Here is an 18,267-nt window from a genome sequence, read left to right on the forward strand (position 1 = left end):
GGCGAGAGAGACGGAATCTGAGAGGGGCAGGCAGGGAGGGAGGGAGCGGGCGTATCCCCCGCAAGCCGGGTTCCCCAACGGGACCATAGTCTTTGGGTTAATTTCTAGCACGTTGGTGCGGGGCTCAAGGGCGTCTGGAAGCCACACCCTCCACCTTCCACCTGGAAGCCCCGTTCAAGACAGCTGTCTCGTGGGAGAAGTGCACTCTGAGTATGCTCAGTGACACTCTCGCCTTCGTTATTAGGCCAGGCGTTCCAGAACAGACAGCTCCCATTGAACCTCAGCACAGATTAAGCCCCAGAGCAGGAGCCGGAAGAAAGGATGCTGAAGGGTTTAAACTTCTGGCTCTGGTCCTGGGTTTAAATTCCAGTTCAATCTTGTGGCCAGGGAATGACATTGGCTGGGAGGCCTGTCCTTTCACTCCCACTACACGGGTACCAATCTTTGTGTTTTCATCAACACTATTTGTGAATGGCCACAATAATGACTTCTTTGTTGTTATATATTTAAATTTTAATAGGGTTATCCCAAGCACCACTCCCAGAAATAACATCCCTGCAAAGGGGAGACAAACCATCCGTGGGCCAGTGAAGGAGCAGGCTGCTTCAACTATTACGTTCCTCTGCCCTCTCCTCTCTTTTTTCCTTTTGTGCCATGTCTCTTAGAGTGTGAAGGTGTGGGCACGGACTGTTTTATCTTCATTATATGTACAGTGCTTGTTGCTGTTGGTGCTAAATTAGTTTAAGCAGCACAGCAGAGAGCAACAGCGGTCTGAAATGCGAGTGTGCCAGCGTGTGTGCGCGTTTGCCTAAGAAAGCAGGCTTTTACCCTGCATCAGCATCACTGAGACTTGAGTCTTAGTAAAATAAGAAAAGCTACTTTATTTATAGAAATACATAGTAGATACAAAGGCATACCTCGTTCTAACTAACTAAGTTGGAGGCGCAATGCCCAGGCTTGGGAGTTGCCCCCATGGCTAGGAGAGAGAAAGCAGAGACAAAAGGTGTCTCCTCTCTCCTGGACAAGGAGGAGGGGCAGATGAGCTTCAAAGGAAGGAAGGAAGTCAGAGCATCACAGGTAAAGGTGGTCAAGCCTATCCATCTGGAGGACCCTAACTCTATCTCCCTTCTAGAACATAAGCAAAAGAGCAAAACAGGAGTTGCTCTTGCTCCACTTCCAACAGTGCTTAGAAGCTTTTAGGCCCTTTATAAGTTAATAATAATAATAATTCAATTTCATTTCCCTTTGATTTCACAGCTTTCTCTGCACCTTTAAGTGTATACTGTACATGCATGTAAGTACATATAATAATGAATAATATAATAATATATTCAAATATCTAATTTGAATAATCTCCAGGGTTCAGAGGCAGGAGGAGCCTTAATATCTGATTCGATGTTAATATGACTCAAGTGAAAATCCGAGTAAGAGGGCAATTAATGTATAATCCGCAGGCCTTAATATTAAATTCAGTTATTTGAATTCGATAATATAATAATCAAATAATAATAATCTGCACCTGAAGTGGATTCTAATCCACTTGTGCCATAAGGTGTTTGTGGGTCTTGAAGGTATCACAACACACTTGGTTGCCTCTACAGCTGGGGCTCAACTCCTCGCCAAGTCCTGCCCTCTGACTCCCCTTCCGGAGTTCACTGTGTGCTATGAACAACACAACAAACAACCGCATCATGTGCACATTGATGGAGCCAGGAAGCATGCACACACACACATGCACACCAGTTCTAACCTCAGCTTAGCTGTAATTCATATTTATTTAGTACACTCAGTTTATCCTCACTACAACTCTGTGAAGTAGGTTAGACTCAGAGGGACAGAGAATTAATGTCCCAAGGTCAACCAGGAAGAGTTTCAGGGCTGAATGGAGCTTATAACTGACTGGGTCTCCCCAGTCCTGCAACAGGCTATGCCAGGGGACGGGGAATTGGTAATTCTGGAGAGGGCATGGACTACAACTCCCATCATCCCTGTCCATTGGCCATGCTGGCTGAGGCTGATGGGAGCTGCAAGTCCAATGACAACTGCAGGGCCACAGGCTCCCCAGTCCTGATTTAGGATATAATCCCTATGGATTTAGGAAGGTTTAGCTGAACACCACACAATATATTGCACTGGCTTCACACAGGTGCTGTTCTGGTATCTGGGTGCCTGCTGTCTGCCACCCATAAACCAAAAGAGTGCAGGATCCTGTACCATCAAGAGGTGTGACAATTGCCAGAAACTCTGATTCCATCATATAAAGAGGATTCCATTATTATTATTATTATTATTATTATTATTATTATTATTATTATTATTATTATTATTATTATTATTATTATTGTTGTTGTTGTTGTTGTTGTTGTTGTTGTTATTGTTATTGTTATAAAAAGCACGTTTCAAGGTAGGTTTTTAATTACTTTTTTGTCTTTTTAACATCATCTGCAAACCACTGACATCATAATGACAACGGTGGCGGTGGCGTTATAATTGATGCGACTCGGTCCTGGAGCTGCTTTTCCATATCAGGGAATGAGTCCCTAGAATATGTGACCTCATCATGGGGAAAGGTGCCTCTGAGCATATGCAGAGCGTGCCTCTTCTCATCACTGTGCCGCCATGTCCTGCAGGCCCAGAGCGAGGCATCTGAAATACGACTCTGTGCAAAGTGCACAACTCTATCCACGACCCCACAAATCGCCCCCCCCATACCATCACGGAGATTAGGGGCTGAGCCGTCCAGGCAAGCGCGTCAGCCCCAGCCCGTCCGAACCCCTCTCCCTCCTCTTTCGCATCGAAACCAACATTCAGACGAGGTATCAAAGGCAAACTGCGGGGAGGGCTTTTGCCAGAAAAGGGCAGCGGCGCCGTCGAAGGACTCTGAGGCGCAAGCCCAACGCCCCACTTAGCAAATTGAGCCCGAAGGAACCCCCCCCCAGCCCTCCACCTATTGAAGCCATATACTTTTGGGGGCGGGGGAGTGTTTCTTAAGAACCCGAAGTCCAGAGTCTCTACAAATTGCAACTGGGGAAAGCGCTCAGGGCGTCATCCCACTCGGGAAGGCGCGGCGCCCTTTTAGGAGTGCAGCTGGTGCTGGGGGGATTTCTTCAAGCTGGAGCTGCTGGGGGCCCCAGGGCATGAGGAGGGGTCTGCCTCTGGAAGTTTGGGGAGTTCAGCCCGATCCCAGCAGCCGAAATCTGCCCTTCATCGGCGACTGATGGGAGCCCCCCCCCCAGCCTCTACACGAGCCGATCCATTGAGACTCCCTCCTCCTGGGCTCTCCTCCCTCCCCCCCGACTCCGCGCCCGTCGCAAAGGATGCCGTTAACGGCGGGCAAAGCAGGCTGAGGAAAGAAACTAAACCGAACCGAAGGCAGAGAAGCAGAAGACCCCCTCCCCATAAAGAAATCCACAGCGGCGAAGAAGAGCCAAGAGTCGTGACATTTTGGGAGGGGCGGGCGTTATTCCCGGGGTGTCCCGGAAAGAGAGGGAAAGAATATCTAAGAATAATTATCTCCTGGTGTGGGGAGTCTCATAGTCACGATTCCTCGCCCCCCCCGCGCTAGTTTAAGTTCCTCCTCCCTCCTCCCACCCCCGCTTGCAAAGCGACCCATCTCCCTCAGGACGCGGCTGAGCAGCGCCTCCGCCCGACGGGGCGTCCCGCGCCACTTGCACCCCGCTTAGCGCGAGCCCTTTCCCCTGGGGGGACGGAACAGGCGAGCCGGGGGACAACCAGGCCCTTCACCTGTTGGTGGGGGAGGGGCCAGGAAATGGGGACCAGCCCTCCCCAACTCATCCAGGCTCCTTTCGTTTTGCCCCGTCGGCTCAAAGGGGAGAGGACCGCGGGGCCTGCGGTGGGGGAGCCTTCCACGCTGCCTTTTATTTATCGAACGTGAAAAATATACAGGGCGCTTTCTTTGCAAATAATTGCCAACACACCAACCCCCCCACACACCGCACCAGAAAATACCTCCTTGCATCACACACGATCTTACATTAAACGAACAGAATTTGGGGGGTCAGTGTAAAAATATTAATTCTAATAATTGTTCCCTGAAATACACATTTTCTCCATCCCTGAGAGATTTTCCCTTCCAGAAGCTTGGGGAACTCCGGAGTGGCTCAGATTTGTCCGTCCATATTTTCTGCTTGATTTATCCCTAAGTCGTTCTGTTTAATTTCTTCCTAAAGCATTTGATATATTTTCAAATAATATTGCCAAATGAGCCCTATCGCGCATTTTCGAGGACTGGAGGGCGAAAAGGCAGCAAGGAAAAGGCATTGGGGAGGGAGCAGCCTTTGCAAATCTCCGGGCAGTTCTGAATCGGAGTGACATCGAATCGGCGTTCAATGGTGTTTTAATCGTGAGCCAATCCTGAAATTTGGATTCGAAGGGAAGCGGCTGTCGTTCACCGTCTCCTTGGGGCCTTTCAAATAAAATAAATATTTTTAAAACAAAAACACCCAAAACGATTTGAGGCCGGATTGTACATTCAGGGTGAATCTGTGGGGCCAGAGTAGGAAGCCAGGGGCTTAGAGTCATAGAAGGCTTCTCCAGGCTCGCTAGGTCCCGGGGCCTTCCCGAAGCCACAGAACATGGGGAGGGATTCTAGGGGAGAAAGTCTGTTCTGAAGCTGGGAAGCCCAGAAATAAAATTCCAGTGGATTTGGGGATTATTATTTGTGTGGATGTTGCTAATTTTATTTTAATATTACTAACATGGTTTCGTTTTAGTGACTATTATTATAATGCAACAACAACAACAACAATAATAATAATGCATTAGGTGTCTGTATTCCAATGTTTTGTTTTGTTTTCCATTCTCACCATTTCGTTCTGCAACACTTCCAACTTTATCCCTTGCCGAAAACGGAACCTCCTCGGGTTCTCACCTCCAGCGTCAGACATGAAATGCGCCGTCACAATTTTATGCCCGACGTTTGGGACGCTGGAATTAAGGCCGGCGTCGGCATTTCCCCTTTAACGCTGCATTTATTATGATAATTCCAGCCGGGATCCCGATTCAGGAGGTGGGGCCGTGCCAATCCTGGGGGCTGCATTTCTGAGGTGTCCTCTGTGCGCGAAGGACGTCCCCGCGAAAACAAGCAAACCAAAAAGCCAAAAGCGCTGCTACCTTGAAGCAAAATTTTTTTGGGGGGGGCGGGAGGTGTTGATGTTTGGAGAGGTTTCTGGTGCCTGATAACAATCCTCTTCTCTCGCCCCCCCCCTCCAACATAGTCCCTTCTCATCTCAACTCATCTCATCTCCCGGGCTGGTTGGCGCTTTAGGGGATGGGGGAACGGCCCGGTGGAATAGGAGTTCCCTCTCTCCCCCCCCCACCTTGCCCGGGCCAGTGCCGCGCTGCCTGGTCTGATCTTCCCTTCCTTCGCCCGGTCCCGCCTGGCCAGCCCGACCGTCAGAGCGCCGTCGCTGCGGCCGCCTTACCTTGCAGCTCTCGCAGGTGAGGAGCCCGTAATGGTAGCCGGAGACTTTGTCCCCGCAGACGGGGCACAGCTCGTCCAGGTCCTCGTCGTAGGAATAATCCATCGCCGCTGCCGCCGCCGCAGGGCCTGCGGGAAGGAAAGAAGCCGGGCAGCGCCTGAGCCTTCACCGGAGGGGGGGAGGGACGGAGGGGGGAAGGGAAGGAAGGAGGGAGGGAGGGGGTGGCCGGCCCGGAACCCAAGGACGGACTGGCAGCCTGACCGACCGACGGACGCGGCCGGGAGGCGGCAGCCTTTTATAGCGCGGTGGGGAGGCTGTGCCCGTTGAGTGGTGGGGGGCGGGAGAAAAGCAAGCCCCCAGTCAGGGAAGGAGGGCCCTGGAGAGTGGAGCTAGGTCTCCATTATGTCCGCGGGGTGGGGCGTCGGGAGTCAGCCCCCCACCCACCCACCCACCCAATGGGGCAGCGCTCCTCCCCAATGCTGGAGGGCCTCGCTCTCCCCCCGCCGCCCCATAGGCAGAAAATAAAACGTCCCGTCCTCATCAGTCTCAGTTGGGCCTGACTGCAAAGCATTTTTGGCCCCGACGGGGCGCACCGGCTCCTCAGTGGAGCCAGGAAGAGGGTAGGAGGCGAAAGGGTCTACGCGGGGTGGTGGTGGTAGTTGAAAATGACTGGCCTTGGCGGAAGCCGGGGCCCTTGGAGGGGGGGCGATGCTACCTTCCTCTGGTCTGGTCTTCCCGCGCACGCGAGTAGTTACTGCAGGGCTCTTCCCAGCGCCAGTCCCTCTCTTCCCCCGCACAGCATGGCTGCTCCGGAGGGGGGGTAGCTTCACCCCCGCATTGGCGCCCCCGAAACTATGTTCGTCGCGGAAAAGCAATGGGGGGTGCGGAGAAATAAACGCTCCCTCAAATATTACCAGCAGGTTTTCAGAGCCTTCCAATGACAGGCAGGAAACCGCCGAGGAGAGGTGAGGCAGCCCTGCCCGTCCTCGCCCCCCAGCCCCGGGTGGGTATGGCTTTCTACACGGCCGGCTCGGGGATCTGGAGATCGAAGGCCAGGACGGCAAGCGAGGGTCCGGAGAGGGCGAGCTGTTTCGGTCGCCCTTCCGCCCACCGATGTCTAAACTTCTTAGGAGTGAGTCAGACACACCAAGCCGGTCCCCGCTGTCCAGTTTGGGAGCGAGAAGAAAGGCCGTTTCGGGGGGCAAAGGGAAAGAAACCAGAGGGGGGGGGAATTCATGTTTCTTTTTCTTTTGACGGGCCCCTACAAAAATGCCTGGGCATGTTTCGCTTCCTGTTTCCTTCTCTCTCAAGCAGGCGAAATAAAACGTGGGGGACACCTTTTAATTGTACGGGTTGAAAGGAAACGCAAATCAGCCGGGGATTTTTTTAAATAATCGGGGGAGATAAAAGGGGGATCGGTTATATTTCCCCCCAAATTTTATTCCACCCCCACCCGCAAACAAATGACGAGATCTGGGTATTTTGAGGAAGAAATGTACGATTATTATATTATTTGATAACAGTTTAACATATGACATAATTTATCATATTTTATAATATACTCTATAATTATGTTATACATTATAATATTATACTAGATTATTAATAATAGACTATTAGATTATTATTACATGAGTATTTTATAATATTACAATCAATCTTGTAATATTACAATCATGACAGTATTAATAATAATAATATTGCAAGCCGCCAGATCTCCCTGCTAAGGGGCGGCGAGCACAGATCCCAGCGTCAACGCATTCCAACGCATGAATGAAACGACGTGGAAAGAGGAGGCCAGCGCGGGCCGGGCCCAAGAAATGCCCCCCACCGGATTTTCAAACGGCCCTTTGCTCTTGCAGGCCAGACGGGGAAACCTGGGGGCCGCATTTGGCGGCAGGGCTTGTGCGGAAAGGTCTCCGCGCGATCCCAAATCCCGCTTGCCCCCCTTCCGAGCTCCAAAGGGGCGGCGGAGGAGGGCCCTTCTTGCTTCAAGGAGAGATCCTGCGCGGGCGGGGTGTGTGTGTTTGTATGAGAGAGAGAGAGAGAGAGAGAGAGAGAGAGACGAGCAGCCCCCCCCATCCGGCCCTTGGGTCGTCCCCGCCTGGCCAAGACGCGGCCCGCACTGAAACCCGCTTGCACAGACCTCCAGCGAGCCTAGCTCACTCCGAAGCAGGTTACGGAGGAGCCCTTCCCTCGCACCCGACGGCAGACAGCCTGCCTAGATTGCGGTGGCCCCAACGGGCCAGAGGCCACGAAGACGGGGGCGGCTGCAGCGGAGAAGCCGGGACTTTGGCTGGGAGGGGGGCCAGCCTTGTCCGCTGCAATGTCCATCTCTGCCCTCCCCGCAGCATCCCAAGCCCAGCGGTTGACCGGCGCCTCCCTTCCCTCTCGACCATCTCTGAAGTCTCCATTCCAATATAGCAATATAGGAGAGGAAGCCCCTGAGCGTGTGCAGAGTAACTTCCTTTTGCCACAGGGGTCCCTGGGACTAGGCGGGACAAAGCATTCTGGGGGACGAGCTTCCACTCCCCCACCGGCCATTTTAGAAACTGAGCCTGACCTCTTGTTTCCGTCCGCGCTTCGTGAGGACTTTTATTTCTATGTGCTTTCCATTTTTATTGTTGGTTGCATTGTGCTTTTATGGCCTGGGCGGGCTGGGGTAGCATTATGGAGGGGTTGTCAGCCGTCTTGGGTTTCTGTGCATGGAAAGGCGGAATACCAACTACAGAAACAGGAAGGTCCGCTCTTGGCCGCTGCGGTTGCACGTGGGTTGCAGCAGGAGCGGAAGGAAGCGATTGGCTGGATTTACCCACTTCGGATGGTAGGTGGGAGGGGTTAGGGTTAATATATTTATTATTTTTATTTTTAATGGTTCCCCAGATTTTTTTTAAAGAGAGGATAATCCCCCTGCAATTAAAATGCCCAACCCAGCCCCTCCTTCCATGTCAATATAACACCAAAGTATTGTAAAAACAGCTCCCCCCTCAATTGGTCCCGGTGGAGGACCAGAAGGCAGCCTAGGCCTTGAGAACAGCCCGACCACGAGGCCCTCCAGGCCCATTGGCCGACGTGGCTGCCAGCCTTTTCTCTGTAGTAAATGTAATCATTTATTTGGGGGGGATGGGGAATTAGGGGGAAGAAAAACAGTCGCCCTCCCCCAGCTAGGGACCTGCGTTGGAGCCCAGGAAGGGCCACAGGTTCCCCCACTCCTAGTTTTATTGGGGGGTCACTCCAGGCTACGGCCTCCTTTACCAGCAGAGCAGCAGCAGAGGGTCCAAGGGCCAATCCCCTGCATCGGTAACGAGGCCTGGAAAAGATTCTCTGCCCAAAGCTCTGGACAGCCACTGCCAGTCAGTGTTGGCAGCACTAGCCTTGATGACCCTATAAGGTAGCTTCATATGCTTCTGTTGTAGCAGCTGGTAACTAAGCCAACCAAAGGGGAAATCTTTTTACTGGACTCCAACTCTCCAGGTGGCAGCATGTGTTCATCCAGGGTGTGTGTGTGTGTGTTGCACCTCTGGCCTTCCTAATGTTGGACTCTAGCGCACATCAACCCCAGGCACCATGGCCAATGGTCAGGGATGATGGGTGTTGGAGTCTGACACTGTATCTGGAACACCATCCCTGCATGGAATTATTCACAACTGGGCGAGAGGAATCCTGCATGCTAAAAACTAGCCTATCAGGGTAAAGGCTCAGCTGACTTTTTCTGCCTGGCAGCTTAATGTTGTACATGCACATGTTAATATTTTGCATGTACCGCCCGTCATCGCACACACACACACGAAGAGCATTTAGCGACCCATGCACGGCCACTGCTAGCAGTTCTCTGCTCCAAGTGAAGAGGTCTATCGCATGTGTGCCTTTGTTCTGAGTGTCCAAAGCTGCGGGGGGGGGGAGGCATTTTCCACCCTCATCTTCCTCCAGTGGCAGCTGGAAGGAAGCTGCCTCCTGCTTGGACTGAAGGGAGGGATCTTTCTGGCTGGCCAGCTGTGACTAAGAATAGAAGCCAGAGGGATGGCTTGGTCAGTGCTGCTTGAGGGCTGGGCAGGGGACACAAATGGCTGCCCAGGCACAATCTATGGGGCACGAGGCAAAGAGGCCTCCTGGGTCCCAGGAGGCTACCTAGGTCTCTGCACAGAGCTTTACAGATCCTCCGTGGAAGGGATTTAGGGCATTGCAGAGGTAAATGTTTGCAGGGGAGCTCCTGGGAGAGCAGAAGGCCTCCGTCTGGGGACTGGGTTGCAGTGGAGTGCCGGCAAAACAAAGCACTGCTGCTGGCCGTAATAAGAGCGCCTCTGAGCATGCACAGAGTGTCACGACCAGTTCTCCCAGACTGGGGAAAAGGGAGCCAACCTGAAAAGATAAGTCTAGGAGGAAAAGGCTCGTAGTGTTCTCATTTTGGCAGCTGCTACCTGCCCGCCCCAGCTACCACTTTGGAACTGGCTCAGCTTGGGAGTCCTGGAGCATGTGAAAGAATCAAAAGGCTCCTCTCTGAGCCTGTGCAGATGGCCCTTTCTATTACATCCCTTCAGATGTTGCTGGACTCGAACTCCCACCATCCCTGGCCATGTGAGCTGCTGTGGCCTCTGGGAGTTGGAGACCAGCAATCCCTGGAGTGCCCCCACAGGTTCCCCATTCCACAGGTTCCCCACCACTGGCATGCCCGCCAGCTTCTGGGTCTGTTTGGAGATGGGGCATCTGGCTTAGAAGGGATGACTTCTATGCCCTCTTGCTCCATTTAACAAAACAAATTGAATGACTGCAGTCCATCATCACACACTTTGCTTTTTGTTTTGTTTTAAGTGCATGTGTGTAATCTGAAGTTTGCTGACCCGGCAGCTGTGCCCCTTCCCTACCACATCCCACTCCACTGAGTCGGAAGCCTTATTTCCTCATCCCAGATCATCTGTGAGGAGCTACTTTGTGATAAGGGGGGGATGCCATCTAGGGGAGTGAGGCCTTGGGTGGTAGAGTGGTGAGGACCATGCCCAGTCTGCTCTGCAACCCTTAAGCTAGGTTGCTGCCCAGATACCGTGGAAGATGCTGGGTGGTATTGCTAGTTCTATTCAGAGGAGATGCATTGAAGCTAATAGGCGGGATTACCTTAAGGTCATTAATTTCCATGTGTCTGCCCTGAGTAGGACACTTGAATGCAACCAGCTGTCCTGTTGGCAGTGTTGAACTAAGATACAGCTGCCAGTCTGGCAGGCTCTTGTAGGTAGAATTAGGAGGGGGCACCATATTGCCTGCTTCCAGCAGCAGATTGCCTTGGGAGGAGACCCAGGACTGGACTTGGTTCCTGATATTAACTGGGTCAACAGAGGTTAAGTTTGATGCCAGTATCCCACCATCGGTGGATCACCTTTGAGCACACACTCCCTAAAATGAGACATGGCAGGTTTTAGCTTGCTTGGGCCCAGTTATAGGAAGACTGTGGTCAGGCAAAGGCACTCTGCTTAGACACAAAGGAATTCTCTTTTTTCATTTGCAAGTTCCAGAACTGAGCCGTCACCCTTTTAAAAGAAAAATGAAACAGGTCCTGGCTCAGAGCATAGTCTCAGGTTAAGCCCTAGTTGAAACTGACACGGGTCTTGCAGAAGCTGTCCCAAATTGTCGCCTCGCCCCTGCCGTTTGGAGAAGGGCGTACCATGGCCTACTGGCGTGGGAGAGCACGCAAGCCAGCGAGGAGCGCATCCTTCCACTGCCCTCACCCCCACGCCTAACAGAGACTGGAGTTGCAAAGGCATCGCCAAGAAGAAACCTCTGCAGGAAACAAGAATCAAATGTAGAAACACAAGGAAACAACCCTTAAATATCTCCTCCCAGCCCAGCTCAGTACATTACTGGCTTTCCATCTTCCACCCAACGGCGCTTAGATAACATGGAATGGAGAGTGCCACAGACTGTCGGCCCAGCTCGCCCCACGACAGAGACGAGAGATCATCTCGGGGGTGGAGAACGGTCTGACTGTTGGAAGGACCTTGGGGTTGCCCGCTATCAGTCACTTACTTGGGAAAGGCCTCTTGCTGTTTGTCCGTGGAGCTGAAGAAGCCAGAAACTCTCGCTTGGGTCTCCAGGAGTGGAAATAGCCCGATCCTTGGACTCTGATTTTAATCCAGGTGGACCCACATGGAAAGGATTGATTGAGGGGGCCTTGCATGTGGGTCTCTTTCTCTCGCGTGCACAAGGGTATAAAAGTGGGCGCACTCGCTCCGGGCGTCCCAGCCTCTGCTAGACTTTCAACCACTCCCCACCTCCAAACAGTGGCTAAAATGGGTTCGGATTACTTGCCTCATTGGCTTTTTCTGCGGCCACGTGACGGCATTAAAAAAAATAATTAAGATACAGTGCACTGCTCATAAACCAGCGTTAGAATGTGGCAGCAAGGAAGATGGACTGGGACCTTTGCCATAGATAAAGCAAGAGGAGAAGGAAACTTGCTAAAGGGTTACTGGGGAGGGGGCCTTGCATGGCCAGAGAAGAGGCTCATTAAAAAAAATAAGGGAGGGAGAGGAACCAGGCCTGATTTATGGCCCAGCCCCCCCCCCCGGACCTTAACGGATTCCCCGAAGGGAGAGGGAGGCTCCGCCCAGCGCTGCACTCTTGTGAGATGGAGGCTGGTCCCAGACTGATTTCCTCTGGATTGGTTAAACCAGAGCAACTGCCCATGAAGTTGTCACACTTCCATTTTTGACAGCCGTTAACTGCTTCCCCCCTCAATGTGGGCTCTTAAAAAAAGGGGGGGATGTCAAAGGCACTTTGCATTCTAGGTTGATCTGCAGGGGCCAGTTTGAATGTGGTGAAGCCCTCACTAGATGGGGATCAGTGGCATGGCGGTGGCCAGATGAAGACAAGCTGAGGCCCTAAGTTACATCAAGTTTCAGAGGTCCTATAATGCTACCAACACCACCCGTGTATTCTAACAGGGCAATGAAAATATATATACCTTTCTGCTTGCATACATCCTGGTACGTAGGTGAGGCTGCAACTAAAAACTAACATTCTAACTAAAGCATCTCTCTTGCAATGAGCATTTTGGCATACGAAATAACTTTACATGTAGTGTTTTGGGTTGTTTTTTTTTATTTATTTAGAGGCCCCTCATGCTCTGAGGCCCTAAGCTGTAGGTTACTTAATTTGTGCATAAATCCAGCACGGATGCTCTATCATGGGAGCCGACTGCCTCCTGGAGAACTTGAGAAGGAACAGCGAAGCAGAGTTTGCAGCCAGATGAGTTTGTGACGTGTTGGGAGCAGGCTCCAGGATTGGTGGTTGAGCCAGAACAAACATAGCCATCCCTGGTGACTTTGCTAGCCACCGTCCCCTCCACATCAAAACAAGTTGTGGGAAGGAGGCCTGTCTTTCTGTTCACGTTCCCAAAGCACCTCTCCAGAGCTGCTGCAGTTAAGGGAGGGCATCCCGTGTGTGCTTAATTATTTATTTTGAAAATGTATGTTTTTATTTTTTTTTATTTGATATATAGCTAGCCCTTCAAAAGACAGCTTACAAAAAATTGAAATTATAACATTTAAAAACACAAACATTAAAATACTACAGTATGACATTGCACAGTTAAAAGATGGAATTCGCTACCCCAAGGTGTGGTGACAGCCATCAGCTTGGTTGGCTTCTTGGATGAGACCGATTATCTGGATCCATTTCAGTCGGGTTTCAGGCCTGGTTTTGGCACGGAAACAGCCTTAGTTGCCCAGTACGATGACCTCTGTCGGGAGAGAGACAGGGAGAGTGTGACTGTGTTGATTCTCCTTGATCTCTCAGCAGCTTTCGATACCCTCGACCATGGTGTCCTTCTGGGAAGACTGGCTGAGTTGGGAGTGGGAGGGACTGCATGGCGGTGGTTCCGCTCCTACTTGGCGGGTCACCTCCAGAAGGTGGTGCTTGGGGAACACTGCCTGGCACCCTGGACTCTCCAGTATGGGGTTCTGCAGGGGTCAGTTCTGTCCCCCATGCTGTTCAACATCTACATGAAACCATTGGGTGCGGTCATCCGGAGCTTTGGAGGGCGTTGCCATCAGTATGCTGATGACACGCAGCTCTATTTCTCCTTTTCATCTTCTTCAGGTGAGGCTGTCAATGTGCTGAACCGGTGCCTGGCTACGACAATGGACTGGATGAGGGCTAATAAACTGAGGCTCAATCCAGACACGACTGAGATGCTGTTAGTGAGTGGTTCTTCTGACCGGACGGTGGATGTCCAACCTGTCCTGGATGGGGTTGCACTCCCCCTGAAGGAGCAGGTTCATAGCTTGGGGGTTCTCCTAGAACCGTCTCTGTCACTTGAGGCTCAGGCTCAAGTTTGGTTGGTGGCCCAGCTACGCCCCTATCTGGACAGGGATAACCTGGCTTCAGTTGTCCATGCTCTGGTAACCTCCAAGTTAGATTACTGCAATGCACTTTACATTGGGCTGCCTTTGAAGACAGTTCGGAAACTGCAGCTTGTGCAAAATGCAGCAGCCAGATTGGTAACAGGGACCAGACAGTCCAAACATATAAAACCAATTCTGGCCCGCTTGCATTGGCTGCCTGTATGTTTCCGAGCTTGATTCAAGGTGCTGGTTTTAACCTATAAAGCTTTACATGGCTTGGGACCACAATACCTGATGGAACGCCTCTCCCGACACGAACCCACCCATACACTACGCTCAACATCAAAGGCTCTCCTCCGGGTGCCTACTATGAGGGAAGCTCGGAGGGTGGCAACAAGGGAGAGGGTCTTCTCAGTGGTGGCCCCCAAATAATGGAATGATCTCCTTGATGAGGTGTGCCTGGCGCCAACACTGTTCTCTTTTTGATGCCAGGTCAAGACTTTCCTCTCCCAGGCATTTTAGCATGTGTTTTTAAATTTGTCTATTTGTTTTTAATGTTTTTAATTGTTGTAAACCATCCAGCGAGCTTTGGCTATGGGGCGGCATACAAATGCAATAAATAAATAAATAAAATGGGATCAAGCAAATCTGTGGAGGAGGAGAAGCCTATGAACGGCTACTAGCCACAGTGGGTGGCACAGTGGGGAGGAAAGCCTGGCTGGGAGCCCAGTGTCTGTGAGTTCAAATCCCCGCTTGTGTCTCCTGGGTGTCAAGGGCCGGCTAAAGATCACCCCACAGGGAGTGGCTGAGGGGTTACGAGCCCTGCCACCTGTGCAGCCGTGGGCAAGCTGCATAGTCCCAAGGAGCCCAGTTGCCCCCCAGCTGGCAGTTGCGGACAAGGAAGGGGCTGGCTTGTGTAGCTGTGGCAAGCTGAGCAGGCCCCAGCCAGCTGGGGAGGACTAGCCTCAGAGGGAGGCAATGGGAAACCCCCTCTGAATACCACTTACCATAGGGTCGCCATAAGTCGGGATCGACTTGAAGGCAGTCCATTTCCATTTCAGCCACAATGGATATCTTATACCTCCACTGTCGGAGGCAACAGGGCTCTGAACACTAGTTGCTGGAGAGTGCTGTGTGCTCATGGCATGCTTGTGGGCTTCCCAGAGGCATCTGGCTGGCCACTGTGAGACAGCTAGGGCCAATCTGACCATTAGGCAGAGTGGTTGGCCTATCTAACTCACTGTTGCCTAAACAGCCTTCCTTAACATGGTGCCCTCGAGATGTTTTGTGGTTTTGTACTACGGTTCCCAACAGTTTTCTTAGGGGCAGAAGTTTAATCTGCACTAGGTTTCCCCAACCTGGTGCCTTCCAAACAATTCCAGTTGTCCCTGGCCATGCAGGCTGCTGCTGATGGGAGTTGTAGTCCAAAACGTCTGGAGGGCATTTTGGACTACATCAATGAGGTCATCAAGGAGGGTGATTAACAGCTGGCTGGGGAGGCTGCCTTAACGCGATTCAGTATCCATTGTTGTATCCCTGATCCTATGGCCGTAGGAACATGGGAAGTCAGACGATGGGCCCATCTCACTTAGGATTGTTGACACTGACGGGCAGTGGCTCTTCAGGGCTTCAGGCAGAAGTCTCTTCCAGTCCGGCCTGGAGATGCCAGGGAGTGAACCTGGAACCTTCTGCATGCAAAGCAAGAGCTCTGTCACTGAGCTATGGCCCTTCCATGAAAAATAAAGTCAGATTCCTGTCCTGACGGTTCTGAATAAAGGGCTGAATTAAAATGGAACGTAGGAAGGCGTCCTCTACCAAGTCACCCCATTGGTGCACCTTGGTCGGTGTTTTCACGATGTTGTTGCTGAGTTTTGTCAAGGGGCAGAATATTCATTGTACTTCCACAGCAGCCCCAAGGAGGAGTCCAAGACACTGCAGCTATCAGTTAGATGCCAAACTGTGGCAGAAAGCCTTACTCTTTGTGCCCATTAAAAGGAAACAGTGTAAACTGGCTTCTCCCTCCTGCTGCCCACCGCCATTGGCTGTGGACTGTTTGCAGCTCTCCAATCCACCGGCAAGGAAGAATGGTAACGGAATGTTAACAAGAAGAAATGCTTCTGTGAGGGAACAGAAAGGTATGTTTGGCGGGGGGGGGGGTTAGAAGGAAGGGAAGGGAAGGATCTGTGTGGGACTCATGGGTCAGCATCAGTGTGCCCTGAGCAAACAAGCGTAGGGAAGGAAAGGCACGGAATCAGGAACGGGATACCTGGTTTGTTGGACTCCCATCAGCCCCAGCCAGCATGACCAACGGTTAGGGATGATGGGAGATGGAGTCCAACAACATCTGGAGGGCCACAGGTTCCCCAGCCCTGCTCTAGATGGAGAAGCAGAGCTTTGCCGGGGTGTGTGTAGAGTTGGGAGCTTCAGGAGGGGTATCTGCTGAAACGTGAGCCAGGGAAGGGAGCTGTGAATGATGCTGTGAGTGGGCAAGGAGGATGCAGCACACTGGCTAGCCAGACCTTCACCTCCAGGACAGTATTGATGGGCTCTGAGCAGCACAGCCTTTGAGACACACACAGGCCTTCCCCCTATCCCCTCCCCACCAGCCAAAGAAATGGATTCATTGCTAAGCAACCGATACCTAGCATCCATGTTCCCGGGTAACAGTTCAAGGTTCAGGCAGCAGCACCATCTGCGGAAAGAGTTTCTCTGCCATGAGGCTATAGACATGAGAGAAGGCAGGACCATTATTGTCCTTCTATGCAAAATTTAGAGGAGCTCCCTCCCCTCCACTGCCCTTGGCAACCCTTTTGGAACTACTGCCATCACGGTCAGTTCTTTGCTGCATCCGTGGGACCTCCATCTCTGTGGGCTACTTGGTGGCCCCAACAGGAGTGGGCCATGTTGCCAAGATTTCTGAGCTTTTCTCTTGCAGGATTTCCTTTGGGAATTGTGGGCCTGCAACTCCTGTTTCAGAGGAATCAAGAATATCGGCTGTTGGCTGGAGTTTTTATTTATTTCTTTGCTTTGCCTCTCCAGACTGTCTAGGGTGCCCCTGAGGGTGTGCAGAGCACTGCAGCCAGCTCCCAAAGAGCAGAATTGGAAGGACCTTACTGCATCCGAGTCAGAAAGGGAGTCCTGAGGCCTCTCGCTTGCGGCCCAGCTGAGAGAAGCAGAGAAAAGGGAGAGCTTGCTTCTAGCTGTGCTGCAGGCAATTATCAGCTGAATGCCAGATGTTCAGAGTCGGTGCCAATGTCATGGGAAATAAATCTCGGCAGGTTCAAGGCCTCGGCCGGGTGGGCAGGGCTGCCTCTGCCGCTCGCCAGAGAGCACAAGAAGAGGGACGGCTCCTGGGCAAAGTGGCTACTTCCTTGTGCAGGCCATGAGCTGCCTGCTATTTTGGGGAACGAGGGGCTTTGAGGGGCACTAACGTCCTTGCTGACCTTGGGCTCTCTTCCCAAGGACTCGGCCGGCTGTGCAGATGTCAAAAAAGCCCCCTCTGCCAGCCAGGGTTGGCTCAGTTCATGGCTACTGGAGCTTAGTGAATGAATGGGGGAAATACTAGGTGCAGGGGCTCAAGCCTGCCTCTGGAAGCCTCATCCTCCAACTGGGGAGGGCCTCTCAATGTGTGGGGGCTGCTTGTGGTTGGTTGTTCAGTGTCGAGAGGATGACATTCTGCACATGCTCAGAGACTAGGCTCCATATGTTCCAGTTCTGAATGCCATAGTTTCTGGGATTGTTTTGTTGATGCCTCAGCAGAGGAGTCTTGCTCCTCCTGCTTGAGACCTGCTGGATGGACTGTGACGGCCTCATCTCTAGGACTGGCTTGCATCCCAGGTGTGCATGATGCCGGACTGGCTTGCTTGAATCCCAGGGGCAATTTGGCAAACCTCGCCTCTGCTCTGCTTGGGTGGGCTGCAGAAGGGGTGGAGGTGTAGAGTCAGGCCCGAGAATGCTGCTGTCGGTACAAATGCCACTCCGTGGCTGGTGCAGTTTTAGGTGCCCGAGATTCCAAATGGGGGCGCTAAGCAGCTGGAGAGGTTCCAGAGGGAACCGTACATAAGTCCAGGAAGGAAAGCCACTGCAGCCACCAATGCCCCCTCCCAGGTTTGGAGTCAAGAATTATTTGTTTTATTATGAACAAAATGTCTATACTGCTTACTCAACAGAAGGCTTCTGAGTGGTTTACAAAGGACAAAAGTGGCCCTTCAAGCTGTGTCGAAGGGGCTAAAAGGACTCCTTGCGGGGTGGGGAGGGCAAGAGGACTTCAAGGCTAGAGGTGGGGGGCTGGGGCTGTTTGTGGTGAGCCTATCTGGGGCAAAGGAAAGCTGCAGAACAGAGATGGGTCTTCAATATCCAGGACAGGGGCAGTCTAATGGGACAAGCTGAGGAAGAGCAGGGCAGAAGATGGGAATCCCTTTGGAGCTCTGCGTATATATTGTTCTTACAGTCTGTTTTTATTGCTTTTTAAAGGAATATTTTATACAATTGTA

General features: G+C 52.0%; 1 protein-coding gene across 1 annotated transcript in view; it reads right to left on the reverse strand.

Annotated features, from left to right (window-relative positions):
- Window positions 1-11,675, reverse strand: part of NR5A1 (nuclear receptor subfamily 5 group A member 1) — a 56,342-nt gene extending 44,667 nt beyond the window's left edge. Inside the window, exons 1-2 of the mRNA XM_061604119.1 lie at window positions 11,457-11,675; window positions 5,445-5,569 (exon numbers count right to left, since the gene is read on the reverse strand). Coding sequence (XP_061460103.1) covers window positions 5,445-5,569; window positions 11,457-11,607 — 276 coding nt within the window. The 5' untranslated portion in view covers window positions 11,608-11,675. The remainder of the gene's footprint in view (window positions 1-5,444; window positions 5,570-11,456) is intronic.
- Between the last annotated feature and the right edge of the window lie 6,592 nt (window positions 11,676-18,267).

This window comes from Rhineura floridana, chromosome 20 (genome assembly GCF_030035675.1).
Source record: "Rhineura floridana isolate rRhiFlo1 chromosome 20, rRhiFlo1.hap2, whole genome shotgun sequence".
Classification (NCBI taxonomy): Eukaryota; Metazoa; Chordata; class Lepidosauria; order Squamata; family Rhineuridae; genus Rhineura; species Rhineura floridana.